General features: G+C 41.7%; 1 protein-coding gene across 3 annotated transcripts in view; it reads left to right on the forward strand.

Moving 5' to 3' along the window:
- The window catches only part of Marchf6 (membrane associated ring-CH-type finger 6), a 63,506-nt gene that overhangs the window by 34,946 nt on the left and 7,318 nt on the right, over positions 1 to 21,242 (forward strand). For all 3 annotated transcript variants that reach the window (XM_059276523.1, XM_059276522.1, XM_059276524.1), the window contains 13 exons: positions 1,084 to 1,142; positions 2,904 to 2,984; positions 3,212 to 3,280; positions 3,364 to 3,438; positions 4,436 to 4,570; positions 6,248 to 6,367; positions 6,552 to 6,652; positions 8,378 to 8,515; positions 10,586 to 10,787; positions 14,176 to 14,245; positions 17,549 to 17,730; positions 19,549 to 19,683; positions 20,974 to 21,063. In XM_059276523.1, the coding sequence (XP_059132506.1) occupies positions 1,084 to 1,142; positions 2,904 to 2,984; positions 3,212 to 3,280; positions 3,364 to 3,438; positions 4,436 to 4,570; positions 6,248 to 6,367; positions 6,552 to 6,652; positions 8,378 to 8,515; positions 10,586 to 10,787; positions 14,176 to 14,245; positions 17,549 to 17,730; positions 19,549 to 19,683; positions 20,974 to 21,063 (1,457 nt within the window). The remainder of the gene's footprint in view (positions 1 to 1,083; positions 1,143 to 2,903; positions 2,985 to 3,211; positions 3,281 to 3,363; positions 3,439 to 4,435; positions 4,571 to 6,247; positions 6,368 to 6,551; positions 6,653 to 8,377; positions 8,516 to 10,585; positions 10,788 to 14,175; positions 14,246 to 17,548; positions 17,731 to 19,548; positions 19,684 to 20,973; positions 21,064 to 21,242) is intronic.

Below are 21,242 nucleotides of genomic sequence, written 5' to 3' on the forward strand. Positions count from 1 at the left end.
CAAAGTTGTTCCCTCAAATGTCATTTTCTAGTTGGTGTGTTTGAATAAAGATCCAAATAATGTGCTAATGTGCGCACATTACTGGGAGGTTGAAATAGTCTTCCCTGTGCTTCCTACTCCACTCTGTTAGGATGTGTGTGTTGATGTCCTCTACCCTCATCCTCTGTCTGCCATGTTTTCTAAACTGGAAGTCAAATTTAAGGGCCTGATCAGGTCAGGTTCAGTCATCTTTGACAAGGTTATTGGGCATGCATTTTGACTCAGAGTGGGACATAGGAAGAGGTATGTGATTTTTGTCATTTTCTGTTTACACCAAGAAAGAAATCTGTGGAATGATATTTTAGTGTTGCACCTAGTGTCAGTCCTCCTTAGGTGTTGAAAAGTGCCGACTGTTTCAAATTCTGGCATTTTAAAGGTCATTCTTAGCCAGCTTTTCTATAAAGAGTTCATTTTTATCAACAGCAACAATCCAGTTAGTGTGAGGCGGTGATTAGTCCAAAGTGAGGAGCTGGTGTGCGGGCCACTTCCCAGACGTGAAGTGTTTCTTTTCATGTTGCTGCCTTTTTCCTTTGTGGTTGATATTTGGAGCTTTGAGTATTAAGAAGAAGAGCTCATGGGTTTAGTTTCTATGTGTTCCCATCAATTTTGGTCATTGAATGGTTGTTATTAATTTTTAAAGCTCATATCACTTTAAAAATGCCAGTGACACCCTCTTCAGAATGATTCCTGTGTCCTTTTGACAGGGTCCTTTTAGACCTTGATGTTTTATTGTGCCAGGTACAGTTTGGTTGTTTTCTCTGAGAATCTACTGTTTCTCAAAGATGTCCTGGTTCCTTTAGTGGAGATTACGTTAAGAGTGCTCATTGCCGGGCGGTGGTGGCGCACGCCTTTAATCCCAGCACTCGGGAGGCAGAGCCAGGCGGATCTCTGTGAGTTCGAGGCCAGCCTGGGCTACCAAGTGAGTCCCAGGAAAGGTGCAAAGCTACACAGAGAAACCCTGTCTCGAAAAACCAAAAAAAAAAAAAAAAAAAAAAAAAAAAGAGTGCTCATTGTTCTAATGATAAATTTTCTCCTCTCTTTTAGCATTCTGTCCTTACCACATCGGTCATTTCTCCCTTGTTGGTTTGGGATTTGAGGAACATGTGAGTATAATACTTTCAGAACTTTACTTCTGCTAATTATTCCCAAGTTTGTTATTTTCTAAGGAATTTTCTTTTTTCTTTTTTTGTTTTCCAAGACAGGGTTTCTCTGAGTAGCCCTGGCTGTTTTGGAACTCACTTTGTAGACCAGGCTGGCCTTGAACTCAGAGATCGCCTGCTTCTGCCTCCCAAGTGCTGGGATTAAAAATGTGTGCCACCATTGCCTGGCTAGGAATATTTTATTTTTATTTTATGTGTATAAATGCTTTGCTGGCATGTATGTGTGCCATGAGTGTCTTGTTGGATACTGTGGAACTGAGATTATGAGAGCTTGTGAGCCACCGTACTAGTGCTGAGAAGTGGACTGGGTCTTCTGCAAGAGCAACAAATGCTCTTAATTCTGCTGAGCCATGTCTCCAGCCCACTAAGGAATATTTTGAAGAATCCATTTCTCAATGTATCTTGTGCAAAGGAACATTTTAGTCAGCACAGTCTTGTTCTTTTTGTTTGAAACTGAACAGTTGCTCAGGAAGTAGCATGTCACATGCCAGCCAATACAGGTGTGCTGCGGAACCTCGCAGTATGCTGGGCCTGAGGTTTCCCATAGGCTGCTTTTCCTTCACTTGATGAACGTGTGTGTACCTCTCTGTACTTTCCTGAGGTGGTCCAAAGTGAATTTTGAAAAGTATCAGTATATTTATCAGTTTTTAAAAAGGGAATAGAAGACTCTCTTGGGGGTAATGGACTATATATAGTGTTTTCTCAAGAAATTGCTTATATTTTACATTTTGTCATTTCCTAATGATGGATGAATAGTTGGAGAGATTCTTGCTGTTTTTTTTTTCTAAAACATTTTATTAGCTTAGCAAACACTCCAGTAACCTGGCATCCCGCAGCTCTTTAGCAGTAAAGAGTGTTAATGTGCGTGTCTGACTCTGATAGCTATTATATGGTGATGACATTGCCCATGACTAAGAGACTGTCTTTTGTACTAAGAAGGGACTACCACAGCTGGAGTTTTGAAAGATCCATGGAGTATGGCTACTTTGTGGACTCTGAGGATTTCTCTTTTAAGGAAGAGCTGACTCTGGGGTCTTTTGTTTCCTTTGTGTGTGTGAGTTCTTCAGTCACTTTTGGGAATGTTCCATTATCTTCTACTGCTCTGATGCCTTATTGGTTGCTTGTGAGAACCTACAGGACTGAGATAAATGGTTTCAGCAGACATTAACTTTCGGAACTGTTGCTGCTTATTACACATAACCCAGGAAATGACAAGATATGAATGAGAAATGTTTGTCATTCTCCAATTTTTTCTTTCTCCAAGTCTCTAGAAGAGTAATGGAGAGTTAGAGAAGCTTAAACAGTTACTTCTAAGGGTATGAGATGATGTGGTTAGATTGTTAGCAGGTCGGTGGGCAAGCTGGGCAGTATGCTAGCAGTCAGCTCTTAGCAAATGCACCTTTATGAGAATAAGGGCTGGCTGTTAAGATTGTGGTCTTATTGGGAAATTTCATTCACTCTCTTATTTTGACTCTTGATAAAATGTTATTCTTTACTATTCGTCAGTCTTCAGTAATATATAGCAGTCTATATATGAGAGGGTTTGGTTTCCAGATTCTTCATAAAGGAGATTTCAGTTTTTAAAATTATAAATATCTTGAAGGAGCAGTTTACTGTCTATCATTCAGATCACTTAGTATACTTAAAAACTGGGTTATCAACCATAAGAGAAAGTTTTATCTTACTTATTTGTTTTATTTTCAGGTCCAAGCATCTCATTTTGAAGGTCTAATCACGACAATTGTTGGATATATACTTTTAGCAATAACGCTGATAATTTGTCACGTATCCTTTAATGAGTCAGCTTGGAGGTACAGTGCCATTCATACCAAAGAGTTCTCATTAATAACAAAGCTGCTTTCACCTGTCTTCATAAAAGTTAGTGTTTGTGAAAGTATGTGTGTAGGAAGAATTCGAAATAAATGAAATTTGTTATTACATTTAGTATAACCTGAAGAGTTTCCTGTCTCCCATTCTCAAGTGTTCAGTGTCTCCTTGACTCGATGCTGCAGGCCTTGGCAACTCTTGTTAAGTTTCATAGGTCTCGACGCTTGCTGGGAGTCTGCTATATTGTGGTTAAGGTAATCCAAATGTAAATGAAAGCTCAAAGTGGTTTGTTCTCCATTTGGTTGATACTGATGACCTTTATTTTTATTTAATTAAGGTTTCTTTGTTAGTTGTGGTAGAAATTGGAGTGTTCCCTCTCATTTGTGGCTGGTGGCTGGATATTTGTTCTCTGGTGAGTTGAGCACCCACTGTCGTAATTTCATTTCAAAGCTTCAAAAAGTCTTTAGAAAACATTCCTTTTAAAGAAAAGTGATTTACTTATTCTTAGAATGTAACACTATTGAGTCTAAATGTCATTAATTTGTCTTGAGTATTATTTAATGTCATGTATGTGTTTGAATGTCAGGGTATTTTGATTGGAGCTTTTATAACTATTGGAGAATTTCGTTACTCATTCTTCCCTCCTAAATTTTATACTAGTGTTGGCCAGTTTTTAAAACTATGATACTAAATTTTAATGGTTTTTAGTTTTGATTTTTCAAAATACATGTAGAAAAGCTGTTCTTGGTTCTGAGATTGATGTTTACTCTTATTCTTTATTATTTAAAACCTTTTGTGAAAGAAGACCTGTAACTAAGAAACCAAGATCCTATGTAGTAGTTTTTACTAGTAAAGGCCTGAAAGCATAGGTCAGTTGGTAGCATGCATGAAGTCCTGAGTTCAGTCCCCAACACCACATAAACTAAGTGTGATAGCTAGGAGGGTCAGAACGTCCAGGTTTCCTTCAGCTGCATAGCAAGTTCTAGGCTGGCCTAAGATACATGAGACCATGTCACAGAAAAGAAATGAACTAGTGAAACTAATTATTTATCCTTCATGGTTTTTAATTGCAGTATTTATTTTGAGTATTTGCTCATGTGACAGTGAGAGCCCAACTTGCAGGAGTCCACTCTCTTTACCATGTCAATCCCAGGGATATCAAACTCAGGTTATCAGGCTTGGTAGCAAGTGCCTTTATCCACTGAGCCACATTGTCTGCCCATGCTTCAAGATTTTAAAGTACTATATACTCTTATATAGCCTGTGGCACTGTGAAATGGCATTAAGAGAACTGAAAACCGAAAACATTGACATTACGTGCATTTGGTGGGTGATCTTACTCTTAATGGTGGAAGTACTAGGCGTTGTGTAGGTGGCACAGATCTCTAACCTGTTCTGTTTTGGCTCAGGAAATGTTTGATGCTACTCTGAAAGATCGAGAACTGAGCTTTCAGTCAGCTCCAGGAACTACGATGTTTCTGCACTGGCTGGTGGGAATGGTGTATGTGTTCTACTTTGCCTCCTTCATTCTGTTACTGAGAGAGGTAGGTCATATAGTGAAGTTTTGGTGCTCTGAGTTTTTTAGAAGAGATTTGCTTTGACCTAATAAGCAAATCCACAAGAGTCTGTTAAAGGGTATCAAGGACTTATTAAGATATAAAATGGGAAGCTGGGCAGTGATGGCACACACCTTTAATCCCAGCACTTGGGAGGCAGAAGCAGGCAGATCTCTGTGAGTTTGAGGCCAGCCTGGGCTACAGAATGAGTTCCAGGAAAGGCGCAAAGCTACACAGAAAGACTCTGTCTCGAAAAACTGCCAAATAAATAAGTAAGTAACTAACTAACTAAATAAATAGATAGATAGATTTAAAAAAAAAATGGGGAGGATACAGAACAAAGTAAACAGCTGTTGTCCTCCTCCATTCTGCCTGGCGATCAACGGGACCAGCCGTCCAGTTTCTGACCACCCTAAGAGAGGATGAGCAGTCTCCGCCTCCTCAGTTTTAAGCAGTCACATACCCAGAAAAAAAAATCATGCTTTTGGGGCTGGAGAGATGGCTCAGAGGTTAAGAGCACTGACTGCTCTTCCAGAGGTCCTGAGTTCAATTCCCAGCAACCACATGGTGGCTCACAACCATCTGTAATGAGATCTGGTGCCCTCTTCTGGACTGAAGTCATACATGCTGTATACATAATAAATAAATAAATCTTTAAAAAAAAAAAAAAAAAAAATCATGCTTTTATTGGGCCAGATACCCCAAGGTCATGGTTGGAGTGAATTCCCACAGCACTGACACCCAGTCATCCCTTGAAGGTTAGGTAGGGTATTTTCCTAACTAAACCATATTCTCTACTATTCTAAGAGGAAATAACTAACAGAGTTTGGTTTGATTACTTTAAATTCATTTTTATGTCAAAAAAGGGCATGTTATAGTTTTAAAAATGATCAAGGCTAATTAAAAACTAAAGTTCTTACTTGATATACATCATACTTATCCTCTGTTGTAAACTCCTAAAAGTGGTATGTAATAAACTGGTCTTAGACTTCATCCCAAGAGAAGTTTCATAGAATTGAAAATATTGAAATATTTAGGAACTGACATTTGAAATACAAAATTACAGTGAGGATCCTTTATGATCCCAGTTTACTTGCCAGGTGGGTACCTTCCCAGATCCTGTTCTAACTGGTTTAAAAATGAGGGAAGATTAGTGTTTACTTAATGTGCATCTCAAGTTCCAGATTCTGTGCTGGGGTAATAATGAGAAACAAAGGCACAATTCCTGTTCTCCTTTGTTTTTGGAAATGAATAAATCTTTTGCACAAATTAGCTTACCTTACTTACTAAGACTGGTGATGGAAGAGAAAGCCTACAAAGCCACTGGCATTGAAATGTGAAATCACAGAGGCTGAATGTCATTTGTGCTTTACTCTGTGAAAAATTTGAGGAGGATAGGGAGTGGGTCTGGATCCTTCCCCTAAATACTATACATCATATAGTATGTAGTAATGTTTATATATTTTTACCTCAGTGATCCAGATTTCTTAACAAATTGTTCTCAGTGAGTATTTTCCAGTTTTCGATTAAAAGCATCAAAAGTCATTAAAAGCACAGTAGTTTGATAGAATTTCTGGCTAAGGAACTTCTTTTTCCATTGACAGTTGTGAATTCTTTAGGACCTTATTTTTCTGGGTATCTATCACACTTTAAATATATTTGCAGGTACTTCGACCTGGTGTCTTATGGTTTTTAAGGAATTTGAATGATCCAGATTTTAATCCAGTACAGGAAATGATCCACTTGCCCATTTATAGGCATCTCCGAAGATTTATTTTGTCAGTGGTGAGCAGACTTTTTTTTTTAATCCAATGCTATCTTAATTTCATATAGTGTTTTTGTTGTTTGTATCCTTTTAGATTGGGAGGGCTGGGGGAGCATACTGACTGTAGTTACCTCAGCCAGTGGAATGTACTTACCAAGTAGTTTGCTGGACTCACAGTGGGGTTGTGCTTGTTTGTTACTGCAGATTGTCTTTGGCTCCATTGTACTTCTGATGCTCTGGCTTCCTATACGTATAATTAAGAGTCTCTTGCCTAATTTTCTTCCCTACAATGTCATGCTCTACAGGTAAGAATTTTGTTGTTATTTTGGTGGTTTGGGGGCTTAAACTCAGTGCTAGTATGGTAAACAAGTACCTTACGACAGTGGCATCCCCAACCCTATAGATACATTTTTAAAACTTAGAAAAACTATAATGATATGTCACTATTGGAAATTTAATATTCAAATTACATTAAACATTTTATGTGATAGTTCCATTTTGCCATACTCTCAGTCATATACATGCTAATAGTTACATTTTTCAAAGGAATATTTATTTTTGCATTTGTTTAGAAAGTTTTACCACGCTTAATTAGAATTAGTAGCATTGTTTTTTCTTTGTGTACATCTTTAACTATTAACTAAAAATAAAACTCAAGGCTTTCATCCTTTTGGGTTTAAACTCTTCAGTGACTTCATTACCCCAGAGTTCTCCTCAAGCTATGGGGAATGAGATTGCTTCCTTAAGTTTACTTCTGTCCTTTTAAGTTTTGTGGGTTCCAAATCCTTAAGACCTTGCACTAAACCAACTTGTTACCACTTAGTAGCTTAGTTTCCTTCTCCTTTGCTCTCCATTTATATTCCACCCTCATCCCTGCTGTCTAGATTTTCTGAAAGTTTGGGTGTATTATTCCTGTCTTAAAAAGTTGTTGGTAGTTCCTCCATAGTAGATGTTACATTTTGGGGCAAGGAGAAAGGCTTTTAAATAGATAAAAATGTGTTATGCTTAATAATCATTACTGCTCTAGGGAAAAGGAGAGAAAAGACTAGAGAATGCCCAGAATAGGGTTTTAATTTAGAAGGAGTAACTGATAGACTGAGGTGACAGTTGAGGAAAGCCCTGAAGGGAGGTGAGGAAGGGGTGCTGAGCCATGTGCATCCCTTGAGAGTGACTCGGGTGGGCACAATAGCACCCAGATCTGTTTGACAGGCTAGTTTGGCTAAGAAGGAGAGAGCACAATAGTTGGGTATGAGGTCAGAGAAGTCCTTGAAAGCCAGCTTTTTGAGTCTTGGAGGCTGTAATTAGCACTTTGACTATCAGGCTCACTCTGGCTCCTCAGTGGTAAGAGAGAGAGTGAGAGTGATGAGGTTAGAAGCAGGAGGGTAGCCAGAAGAGAATGTGATGATCCTAGTGGAGATGGGAAGGGCACAGGTGAAGGAGGTAGCAGTGGAAGCTAAGAGTCAATGAGTCCAGCAGTGTGGATGTGAGGTGTAAAGAAGGAAGTCAGAAATCAGAAGTTCTTTCTTAGCATGGGAAGTATGCGCTTAATGTATTGAGGTGACAGTGGGAAGAGATTAATGGTTTGGTTGGATGCTTGTTCTAAGTGCACATCAATGTGGCGCACTGAGTTCCAAGGTGGATATACAAGTTAGGAGTCAGGGAAGAAGTATCAGTAGTAGATGAAGGAGGTATGCAAGTCACAGTCACACAAGGAATAAGCTTAGTTGAGAAAGAGGACAGAACGGGGCCTCATATTTCTAGACTGGGGAAGCAGCTAATTAGGAGGATGAGTGAGCAGCTCTAACATGCTGCTCTCACAGTGCAAGTGAGCACAGTGGCATGGACACCAAGGGACCAGGAACAGCTTCAGTGGAGTCTGGGAGGATAGCCTCACTGACTTGAAGAGCGAGTGGGAGAAAAGCAATAAAGACAATGGGTTCATTTGGCTTGGATATTTGTTTAATCTGATTAGATGTTTTATAAATTACAATAGAAATAGGACTCATGTTGTAAACCTGTAACTGTTGTAGTGATGCTCCAGTGAGTGAGCTGTCCCTTGAGCTGCTCCTGCTGCAGGTCGTCTTGCCAGCATTGCTGGAACAGGGACACACGAGGCAGTGGCTGAAGGGGCTTGTGCGTGCCTGGACTGTTACTGCTGGATACTTGCTGTGAGTATGGCAGCTGACTCCCTGGGCTTCCGTGTTGTCTATTTCTATAACATACTATACAAATGCTATACCACTGAGTGACATCTCTAGCCCTATATTTTATTTTTAATTTTGAGACAGTCTTACCTAAGCTATAACCATAGAGTCCTCATGCCCCAGTCTTCTTGATGCTGAGAGTGCAGGCATGTGCCACCATGGCCTATCTTGTTTTATAACCTTCCTGAAAGAAGTGCGTTCTGCATTCCAGTCAATAAAAAGTAGTTTTAGAGTCCGGAGAGATGGCTCAGCAGTAAGGGTTCTTGCTGTTCTTCCAGAGGACTCAGTTCATTCTTAGAACTAATGTCAGGCTCCCCCAACTGTCTGTGAGTCCAACTCTGGGGATCTGACACCTTTTCTGGCTCTGTGGGCACCTCCACACATATGACATATATACACACATGCACACATGTAAATAAAAAACGCTTAGAAAACCCTAGGTTTAATAACAGCTGAGTGCTGTCCACAGGTTACCCTTTCAAGGAGGGTGTGTGTACTCTGCCCCCTCTGGTGCAGGCTCACTGCTGCACCTTTTGTGCTGTTAGATGTGGCAAACAGAGGGTATTGGGGCCAGCAGCACAGTTAGACTACATGGTGTGCTTATATAGGAATGTGACAGTTCCATCAATACAAATTAACTTAAAAGTTAAAAAATGTGATGCATTTAAAGACAAGCTAACTTACCTTTATTTTATTATTTACTTTATTAGGGATTCTAACCAGGTAAAGAAAGTTTTCTAAGGTTTTATTTCTTGTTTGTTACTTAGTTACTTTTTGTGTTGCCGTGATAAATACCCAACAGAAGCAGATTAAGGGAGCATGTTTGTTTTGGCTTACATTTTGAGGGTAGAGTTCATTGTGGTGGGGAAGTCTTGGCAGTAGGAGCTTGAGGCATCTACTCACATAACATTTGCATTCAGGAAGCAGAGAGAAAGAAATGCTAGTCCATGGCTAGCTTTCTTAATTTATTCTGTTCAGGACCCTTGGCCTGCCCAGTGAATGGTATCACCCACTTTTAGGATGGTTCTTTCCACCTAGACATTCTCTCACTGGCATTCCAGAGGCCTGTCTCCTAGGTTTTGTCTTAAGTAGGATTTCCATTGCTATAATAAAACACCATGACCAAAAGCAACTTTGGGAGGAGAGGGTTTATTTCATCTTACACTTCGAGGTAGCAGTCCATCACCAAAGGAAGTCAGGGTGAGAATTCAAGGCAAGAACCTGTAGGCAGGATGGATGCAGAGGTCATAAAAGAATGCTGTTTACTGGCTTGGTTCTTAGGGCTTTATCATCCTACTTCTTATACTCACCCCATCCCCAAACCACTCACCCAGGGATGGCACCCACCCTCTGTGGGATAGGCCCTCCCTCATGAATCGCTAATCAAGAAAATGCACTATAGGCTTATTCACAGGCCAGTCTCGTGGGGGCATATTCTTAATTTATTATGTTCCTTCTTCCCAGATGACTGTAGCCTGTGTCAAGTTGACCCATAAAACTGGCCAACACTATGACTAGATGTTGTCAGGTTGATGATCAGGGTTAATCCCCACAACGATTTGTATTTATTGAGCTAAATTTATTTATTGAGTCTATGAGATAGGGGAGTTTCTGTGAAATATTTGGCCAACTGTGGTAAATTACTGTGTGGTGTAGACTTGGTTATATTTGATTAAACACCATCCTTTTCTCCAGTGCTACTCTTGTCTGAATTGATTTGTAGCTTGGGAAGAAAAAAAGATTTTCACTCTGGAGCCTAATGCCAGCTGTCTATGTTTTCCTCTAAATCACTGACTTCTTCCCAGATGTTGGGTGAGGAGACAAAATAGGTTGAATTTGTGGAGTGTCCCATGAGCTAGCTAACATAGTTGGAAGAGTTTAATTTGAAGCAGACACTAGCATTTAGTCTAGATAGCAGGAGCAATGCTCTCTATAGAATCCACCTACACATTTTCTATCCTTTAAGGAAATACACTATGCTTGTCATTGTCACTCTGACCTGAAATGAGACTCACTGGTGTAACTTCTATGTAGGGACCTTCATTCCTACTTACTGGGAGACCAGGAAGAAAATGAGAACAGTGCAAATCAGCAGGTCAACAATAACCAGCCTGCTCGAAACAACAATGCTGTTCCTGCTGGGGAGGGTCTGCATGCAGCCCACCAAGCCATACTCCAGCAGGGAGGACCTGTCGGCTTTCAGCCTTACCGCCGGCCTTTTAATTTCCCACTCAGGGTAAGTCTATATAGCCTGATTTCTGTAAATTAGTCTTTTCTTTCAATTTTTTTTTGAGAGTTAATGCTGTTAAATTGGTGCTGTGTAGTTATGCTTTATGGTTCCTGGAAACAAACCTGTTTTTATTACTCATGCAGCTTTAATGTTCAAAATAAGTTACCAGATTTTAGAGATGGATACTGTGTGGAATTAGGATTCTATGGACTTTAGCTCTTGTTTGAGAAAAAAAGATTGTAAATTAGAAGCCAGCATGATGGATAACATTTCAGGTGTGTATCAGGAACTGTAATGACATGTTAGTGTTTGCCTCTGATTTAAACCCCACTCGCAGCTATTGGATTGGAACAGAACTGTGTTCCTCAGTAGGGCAAAGGCCCACGAAGCACAATGCAGTGAGTGTGGAGTGGTGTATGTATGGTCTTCAAGACTTTTCTCTGGCTCCTGCCCATCCCAGACCTCTCCTCTGCATATACCATCTTCTAAATATATTCAGTTATCTGTAATTCCAAGCTTACCATGTCCAGTATATACTTAAGGACCTGGCATGTGCCAGATGTGGGTGGTCATCTCATGTTGATATCTAATGAAACTGAAGACCAGCTTGGCTGAAAATATGCCTGTTTCATCGTCTTGAAGCTAGCAGTCATTCTGTGATCACAATCCTGTCAGACATTTATCTTGATGATTAGTGCCATTTACATGCAATTTGTTGTATTTCAAATCCCTGTTTATAATAGTTTGAGGTTATGAGTCTGATTATTTTGAAATTTGGGTAGATTTTTTTTGTTTTGTTTTGTTTTTCAAGACAGGGTTTCTCTGTGTAGCTTTGCGCCTTTTCCTGGAACTCACTCTGTAGCCCAGGCTGGCCTCGAACTCACAGAGATCCGCCTGGCTCTGCCTCCCAAGTGCTGGGATTAAAGGCGTGAGCCACCACCGCCCGGCAACGGTAGATTTTTTTAAACCTCTTATCATCAGTTCTTTTTTTGTAAAAATGGTCATCTTATTTTTCGATTACCTGTGGGTCATATGTAGCCATTGTCTAAGCACACCTTGAGTGTCTGTGGTATTTTTGATGAGTGTTAGTGTTATAGAGATCATGCATGCAGTCTTTGCCCTGAAACCACTTTCAGAGAACTTTGGGAGATTAAAAAGCAAAACCAAATAACAGCAGATTGGGGTTGTCAGAGTAGATGTTTACTGAGGGCACTGTGACTACTTTTGGGCAGGGGCCACTGATTTGTAATACAAGTGCTTAGAAATCTTCATGGAGAAGGTGATACCCAAGCTGTCTTTAGTGCTGAAAGGGCAAGCAGATTAAGAACTGGAAAGTAGGAAGGGCATTCCAGGCATATGCCAGGAAAGGGCACCTGGGACATGGTAAGCTTGGAACTAGGGATAACTGATTGTAATTTAGAGAATGGGGGTGTATGCAGAGGAAAGATGAGGGACAAAGGAAACTGGCAGACAGGACTCTTGGATGGGCTGCAGCCAAGTGGAAAGTCTTGAACATCGTGTGTACACTAGTTGGCACTCATGATTTTGTGCTTCCTGCCCCACTGAGAAACACATCTATTTTGATGTAACAACTTATTCTAGAAAATGTTGCTTACAGTGGGGAAGGAAACAAGAAGGTCTTCTTCAGTTCCTTTTTCTGTGGATCCTAAAAGCAGACCTCATAGTGAACACCTGTTTCATTATTCCCTGGTCTTCACTCAGCCCTCTTGCTGAATTAGGGGACAAAAAGGCCATCAGAGACAGAATCATGAAGGCTGTTCAGGCAGGCAAAGTTAGAGTGTTAATGAGCTTTTTCTCAAGAACTCTGCCCTCTGGTCTTGGGGAAGGTGTACCTGGTAAGGTAGAAAATGAACTACAGTGCAGCCTTTCAGCCCAGGAGAGGGGGCTCCTCTTCCCTGTGTGCGCTGTTGTTCCATCGTTACTTCCCAAGACAGTAGCCACTGGCTACATGTGTTTATTTATAGTTAAGAGTAATGAAAATAAAATTTAAAATCATTGCACAACACTATTCACATGTCAGGAGCTCAATAGCCACATGTGGCCAGTGGCTGCTGTGTTAGACAGTGCAGAACTAGATGTCTGTATCACCACACAGAACATCTAATTGAATAGCACTGTTTAGAAGGATGGATAGTTTAAATTTGTTAATACCAAATTTTGGTTGAGTTTGTTTTACTGAGTATAAATACGTTTGCTTCTTTATTGTGGGTCGATCTGATGGTGTGAAAACACTTACTTTCCATAGGCCGTCTCCCTCCCCCGAGAGCACAGGTGCAGGCCGCCTCCCTCCCCCGAGAGCACAGGTGCAGGCTGTCTCCCCCCCCCCCAGAGCACAGGTGCAGGCCGCCTCCCTCCCCCGAGAGCACAGGTGCAGGCCGCCTCCCTCCCCGAGAGCACAGGTGCAGGCCGCCTCCCTCCCCCGAGAGCACAGGTGCAGGCCGCCTCCCTCCCCCGAGAGCACAGGTGCAGGCCGCCTCCCTCCCCCGAGAGCACAGGTGCAGGCCGCCTCCCTCCCCCGAGAGCACAGGTGCAGGCCGTCTCCCCCCCCCCAGAGCACAGGTGCAGGCCGCCTCCCTCCCCCGAGAGCACAGGTGCAGGCCGCCTCCCTCCCCGAGAGCACAGGTGCAGGCCGCCTCCCTCCCCCGAGAGCACAGGTGCAGGCCGCCTCCCTCCCCCGAGAGCACAGGTGCAGGCCGCCTCCCTCCCCCGAGAGCACAGGTGCAGGCCGCCTCCCTCCCCCGAGAGCACAGGTGCAGGCCGCCTCCCTCCCCCGAGAGCACAGGTGCAGGCCGCCTCCCTCCCCCGAGAGCACAGGTGCAGGCCGCCTCCCTCCCCCGAGAGCACAGGTGCAGGCCGTCTCCCTCCCCCGAGAGCACAGGTGCAGGCCGAGAGCACAGGTGCAGGCCGCCTCCCTCCCCCAAGAGCACAGGTGCAGGCCATCTCCCTCCCCCGAGAGCACAGGTGCAGGCCGTCTCCCTCCCCCGAGAGCACAGGTGCAGGCCGCCTCCCTCCTCGAGAGCACAGGTGCAGGCCGCCTCCCTCCCCCGAGAGCACAGGTGCAGGCCGTCTCCCTCCCCCGAGAGCACAGGTGCAGGCCGAGAGCACAGGTGCAGGCCGCCTCCCTCCCCCAAGAGCACAGGTGCAGGCCGCCTCCCTCCCCCGAGAGCACAGGTGCAGGCCGTCTCCCTCCCCCGAGAGCACAGGTGCAGGCCTTCTCCTCTTCTCTTTCTTCCTCATCAGTTCTGGGATTACAGGCATGTGTCCCTGTCCCAGTGGCAGGCTTTTATAGTGGGAGTGTTAGTGCATTCTTTGAGCAGTAGCAGAATACATTGAGGACATGTGAACTCTTACGAACTCTGTTTTTTTCTTGCAGATATTTCTGCTGATTGTCTTCATGTGCATAACATTACTAATTGCCAGCCTCATTTGCCTTACCTTACCAGGTATGAGTTTATCCTAGCATTCAGCTGTTAAATGTTAAGATTCTTTTCTCAAAGCAGGTTATATCTTATGGAGAAGAGATTTGTCATCAAATAGAAAATGGAAATAGTCCTAATGTTTGGTTCACATGCTATTGATCCCTTAGGGGTACTTCATCCTCTTGGACTCCACAGTGCATAGGTTCACCAGTTCCAAAAACAGTTGTGGGTTTATTCTAGAGCATGGCACTACAGCCTCTCAGTTTTCATGGTGCATCATACTGTGGGTTTTCAAAGATATTTGTAAGACTTAAGACATTTTCTCAGTCAGTATGTAAAGAACTTTATAAAGTTAGACTGTTTCCTCAGCTCTGGGATTCACAAATGTTGTTCTTCTCTGGCCTTGGCTTTGCTAAAAATTTCAACCAAACGGGATTTCTTCATCTAACAAGTAAACCTCTTTGGTTGGATGTAGTAGCTTGCCGTCCTCTCCAGAGGTCAGCTCTCAGTGGGAAGGAGTGTACAAAGCCAGTGACAAGTCACAGAATAACTTGTCCTGTTGTTTATGTCCAGTCAAGACTTTCCAAATCATACTGATAGTTATTAACCACTAAATGGTATAGTGAGTAATTCTTGATTATAATACTAACTCAATAATTTTTCTTTTTTTTTTCTTTTTTTGGTTTTTTGAGACAGGGTTTCTCTGTGTAGCTTTGCGCCTTTCCTGGGACTCACTTGGTAGCCCAGGCTGGCCTCAAACTCACAGAGATCCGCCTGGCTCTGCCTCCCGAGTGCTGGGATTAAAGGCGTGCGCCACCACCGCCCGGCTCTAACTCAATAATTTTATGCATCAAATTTGTATTAAAATTTGTCCTATGAGTAGTCATAAGGCTGGGAAAGGATAACTAGGGACATTAAAATTAATTTAAAGTGATGTTTCTAAAAATTAAAAAAAATATTAATTTGGAGAAATTATGATTTTTACTTTCATTTGGTTAAAAGTGAAGTTTTACTGTTTCTACATGGAGACTTTTAAAAGATTTTTATTGATTCTTTGAGAATTTTATTTTATTTTGATTTTTCGAGACAGGGTTTCTCTGTATAGCTCTAGCTGTCCTGGAACTTGCTCTGTAGACCAGACTGGCCTCAGCCTCCCAAGTGCTGGGATTAAAGGCATGTGCCACCACCACTGCCCAGCACTTGGGAGTGGTCGACCTGTCAGGAGCCCCTACCCTTAAAGAAAACCGATTCTTCCCTAGTAGATATCAGCTGTTCCCCAGTTAGGGGTAGGGCTCATGAACTCCTTCCTACTCCGTGCTTAGAAGTCGATTGGCTTGATCCTGTTGAGATCGTGTGCCAGCAAACACAGCTGCTGTGAGTTTGTGAGTGCAGTGGGCCTGTTCTGCTGTATTTGACCTTTTCTGTTCCCTCTTCCTCAATGGTCTCTGAGCCGTGGGGAATGGGGGTATGTGTGATGCAAACATCCTCTTGGCTGAACACTCTGTGGGAAGACTTCTGACCTTGTAAGACTTGAAGCTTCCTTGTCCTTCTTCCAACCCAGCTGGCTAACTACCTAGCTACAATGTGAACATCCTCAGAGTTTTTATGTTCCATTCCCATGGTTTTACCAGTATTTAAAAAATAAATAAAAGAAACTAGTTTTTATGTTTGAATTTAGTAATATGAAAGTAATTCAGCATCATTGAATATGGTTATTTAAACATTTTCCTTTAATCTAGTCCTACATGGTAGAAAGAGTAGTTTTAGTTCATTACAGAAGAGCTCTGACGAGGTGCACATTTGAGGCTAATGGAGCCTTGCTTCTTCCCATAGGTTACCTCCCTTAGCTACATCTTAACTGATTGGCCGAAAGCTACCCCTGTCTTCTCAGAAGCAGAGGGGAGGGAGAGGAGAACAGAAGGAAGAGAGAGAGAATAGAAATTGGCTATTAAATGTCAAACTAACAGAGACATTTCAGAGACAAACCCTAGAGTGGACACTTACATAGAGCACTAAACACTTTGGCAGGGTGTCAGTGGTGATTTTTGGTGTCTTAGGGTTAATATGCACATTTACTTATTTCATGGAACAAATGTATCCATCCTCTTTTTTTGCTGGTTGGACCTCAGGCTTATGAATGTCTGACTGTACTCCCAGTGCAGTGTGTGTCTGTAAAAGAGCTATTTCCATGTTCAGACTGGTTTGTGAGATGATAAGTCTGTGCTTACTATGGTATGGCTTGTAATGTTTGACTGTTGAGCTAGCTTAGTTTGACTAGAGATAGTATACAGTTTACCAGGCAAAAACATGAGCTTTATCATGTAGACATGCATTCAGATCTATCTTCTACTCTGTAACTGATGGGTCAAGGCCTGTGGCTGAGCCTTGCTTCTTCACTTTGAGTGTAGGTCACGTCTGTGTGGGATGAAGGGTTGACCATCGGAGCATGAATGAGAGGATAGGTGAAAATGCTCATGCACTGACCAGCTCTGTGTAGGTATTCAGACACAGTACTGGGAAGGAAGGCAGTCCACAGGAGAACACTAGAGACTTTAGTCAGATTATTGAGAGTCAGTTATGTACAGAAAGTTAAACAATTCTATAAATGGTATGCTTCAGCAGTTTACTGGGTAGCTACACCATAGAGTTTATTCCCAACCAGTCTTTGCTGTCCCTGTGACTCACACTTGAGATCCCAGCACTCAGGAAGCTGAGGCAGGAAGATTGCATTTGAGTTTCAGACCACCTTCGACTATAGTGTCAAGCCCTGTCTCAAAACAGAAGACAAAGCACACAAGTAACAACCTTTAGGAAGATTTCAAACCTGTCTTGTTGTTCTGTTTTGGTGTTGATTTTTTAAAAGAAGGTTTATACAGTATTCTTTGATACTGTGTTTTGAAATGTTATTGTGCCCACTCCTTTATTTTATAAAACTGAGTTTTCTGTGCAACTGACAGGATCATTTGGAAGAAAACCTAAATTGTTTGTAAGGTTCCTAGATAAAGTGTTGACAGTACAAACAATAGAAAATTTCTATCTTTATCCTATTAGCATAATAATTTTAGTTGGCAGTAAAAATAATGTAAGCACCAATGCTCCTAACTTCCCAGGATAGGAGAAATTAGTAAATGGCATGGCACGCCAGCGTTCATATTCTGGGAGAATCGGCTCATTGATTCCCTGTGTTCAGGTATTTCTTAATGAAGTAATTCTGTTTTCTAGAGAATTGTTTTTGTTTATTCTGATGTGAAAGTATTTATAGAATGTCAAGATTACAGTTCTCTTTACCTAGCCACATGTCTCATTTGTCAGCCTTTCTATTTTCAGTATTTGCTGGCCGTTGGTTAATGTCATTTTGGACGGGGACCGCCAAAATCCACGAGCTGTACACGGCTGCTTGTGGTCTCTATGTATGTTGGCTAACCATAAGGGCGGTGACGGTGCTGGTGGCCTGGATGCCCCAGGGACGCAGAGTGATTTTCCAGAAGGTTAAAGAGTGGTCCCTCATGGTAGGTTTCTGTAATAAGAGATTGGTCCTGTCTGATGGTAGTAAATACTGTAACAGCTATTTCCCACTTATCTTCTCTCTGTCACTATCTTTCAGGAGAGTTTATCTTTTTATCAGAATGACTATTCCTTTAAGGTAGTAACCTTCCGTTTCACTTGAAAGCCACAGTTCTGTACCTAGATGCACTTGAGTTAACAGAAGAATGCTGCTAAGTGATCTTGTGAAATAATTAAGAATTATAGAAAATGCCTTTGGAGATGTGAATGCACAAGTAATGAACAACTAATCTCAAAACTCTGATTTCACACAGAGTCAAAGACAGTTAGATCCTTATCTGAGTGTGGGGATGCATACCTGTACACACTGTTGGCTGGGCTGGTGAACACGGTAGGGCACTTCTTTATCTAGTCATTTGGGTAATTAGCTCTAAATTCTGTATCTGAGTTTATATTTTGCTTTCTCTTAGAGTTTATATATTTATATTTATGCTGAAACCATTTTTAATTTTTATAATTTTTATTTGCACCTACATGTTAACTCATTAATACCTGTGTATACGAGGTGTGTTCTAATCAGACTAGCATGTTTCATTTTTCCACCATTGTATCATTACTGTGTATTGATAAAATCCATGTGTGTAGTGAGAGATTTATTGTAGATTATGAGTAGAGGGAGTTCATTGCTACTTAGTCCTTAGGATAATGAGCAACTTAACAATGTTTAATACAGAAACAAGCTAATTTTAGTTTTATTTGGTAGTCTTTCATATTGTCACAAATGCCATGTAAAGAGGTAGTATGTATTCCTCCACCAATCCCATGTTTGGTCATATGTTAGAATAGTTGTGTTCACTGAAACCACCTTGTAAAGAGGTCACCAGAACCAGAGTCACTGTAAGACTGATTTCATTGTAAGTATTTGTAGTTCCTTTTATCAGTTTGTTCTTACTTTGCTACTTAATCCAAATTCTAAAGCTGCATAGTGAATACACTAGCTCTAGTCGCTAATGTATTGATCAGATTATTTCTTCATCAGAAAACCAGACTGTTCTAATGTGGTCAGTCTGATTGGCTTCATTAATTTCTTTAAATAGAGTAAGGATGAACCATCTGAGGGCCCACAGATCAGTTTATGAGTTAGGTAGCTGTTGGGTCAGTGTTCTGGCGCATCAGTAGATTTTTTGCAGGCAGATAAAAGTCAAGTACTGAGAAGGATATTTTGAGGAAAACAGCAAAGTCATCTTGTTAATTGTATATAACAGTAAATGAAATTTTTGGAAAAATTTTGTTTTATAGCAATATTCCATAGTAGTAATAGGTTTTGTTGCAGATAGAGCTCTGCATTCATGCATTCTAGCAAGTTCACTTCATGGGTTTGGGGATGACTAGTCTGATAAAACTCTTGCCTAACAATCTGGAAGGACCCAGATTCAGTCTCCAGGACCCACATAACATCCTGGGTATGGTGATGTGTTCTTGTAATTTCAGTTATGAAGAGGCAGAAACAGGAGTACTTGCTGCCTGGGTTCGCTGGCTGACCAGCCTAGCCTAATTGATGAGTTCTGGGCCAGTGAGACTCTCCTTCTTAAAGGAGGGGGTGACATTTGAGATGGTCCTTTGTCCCCCATTTGCATATGTTCCAGGACATGTACATCTATGCATTAAAAAAAGAAACTCCACTGAAGTATCTAACATAAAAGTGTATGTAGATGTTGTTTAAAATAGCATGGTTGCCCCGTGGGCATCAGGCCTGATGGTGGACTAGAGCTTGTTATAATGGAGTCTCCTCTGTAATGATAAGGTGTCCTGTTTCCTCCTAGATCATGAAGACTTTGATAGTTGCTGTGCTGCTGGCCGGAGTTGTCCCACTGCTACTGGGGCTCCTGTTTGAGCTGGTTATTGTTGCTCCTCTGAGGGTCCCTCTTGACCAGACTCCCCTTTTCTACCCTTGGCAGGTATGTGTGTCTTATCCTTGTGATTGTTGCTAATGGTTTGAGATCAGAAAAAATAGCTTTGAATATTTTAGTTTACTTTTTGCAGTTGGTTTAGGAAGATAGTTTTTCAGTTCTGGGAACCCTTGTAAAGATGTTAAAGTAATGACTTTGCTCTTGCTTTTAAAATATAAAGGCTATATAAACCCCTCCTCAGAATACTTTTGGGTTGAAATGTTGCTCTTCACTGAGCTTGCTGTCCAGGACTCACATATATGGACTCACAGATTCGTGGGAGAACTGATGCACACATGAGCCATGGGATGCACTTGTTCCCTGTCTCCCCAAAATAAATAATGAAATTAAGAAAAAAATGTAAGGGAGTATTTCGTGTCGTCGTGAGGATTTATGTTTCTAAGCAAGGACTAATGCTTGTAGGGTCTGATGTACATTGTTTAAAGTGTCTCGATGGGATGGGAGGGGTGGGGTAGTCACTGGCTAGCTGAAGGGGAGAGGTTGGAGGCAGGGTACCATGAGGACCCTGGTTTCAGTGTACTGGGAGTGGAAAATAGTCTTGATCTGGTAACAGTTCAGGAACACCACAAATACCTGAGCTTGCGAGCCTTTGGAGTAAGTTCTTAGGCCCCAAATGTCTTATTACATCATAACTTGGCTCAGTCCTTACCAATAACACAGGACAAGCAACAAGCATGGTTGATAAAATAATAGCATTCGTTTTATTTGCTTGTTGGGGTCTCCCTTAATGCCCAGACTTCTCTATATTCTCTTGAGAGAATAATGTAGGTTTCTAAAAGATTTATCTTCATCTTGAGCTTTTTATATTAATCCCCGCCCTTTGTTTTTGAGTTTTGTACACTTTATTTTGGTCATTTGATCATATTCATTCCCCCTTCCCTCACTGGCTCCTGACTTTGTTCCTTTGGGAAGAAAGGTGTTTTCAGTCCATCAGATATGTGCTACCCAAATATACTTGTGGGTGTGTGGCCTTTACACACCAGCAAAGAACTCTTCTTTTTTTTTTCTCCCTAAGACAGGGTTTCTCTGTGTAACAGCTCTGGCTGTCCTGGAACTCACTCTGTAGACCAGGCTGGCCTTGAACTCATAGAGATCTGCCTGCCTCCCTCCTGGTCAGCGTAGAACTCTTAAAGAAAACTGACTCTCTCCCCCTCTCCCAGAAGCTGTCAGAATTCCCAGTCCTGTGCAGCTTCCGTTCTGAAACTGAACAGCATTGTGTAGACTTTGGTCAAAGTCAGTGAAGATGTGTTAAGTGTTGTTGATTTTCTCTAACCATAGGACTGGGCACTAGGAGTGCTGCATGCCAAAATTATCGCAGCTATCACTCTGATGGGTCCTCAGTGGTGGTTGAAAACTGTCATTGAACAGGTAAGAAGCCAGTTTCAGAGAAAGTTATTGGGAAATGGGTCCTGGTTGTATTTAGCTAATGGAATTTTAGTTTTCATGTTTCTGCTTTTCTGAGTTCTCTATTTTCATTAATGTGCACATAGTTTTTTTTTTCTCTCTCTCTCTCTGTGCGTGTGTGTGTGTGTGTGTGTGTGTGTGTG

This window comes from Peromyscus eremicus, chromosome 11, assembly GCF_949786415.1.
Source record: "Peromyscus eremicus chromosome 11, PerEre_H2_v1, whole genome shotgun sequence".
Taxonomy (NCBI): domain Eukaryota; kingdom Metazoa; phylum Chordata; class Mammalia; order Rodentia; family Cricetidae; genus Peromyscus; species Peromyscus eremicus.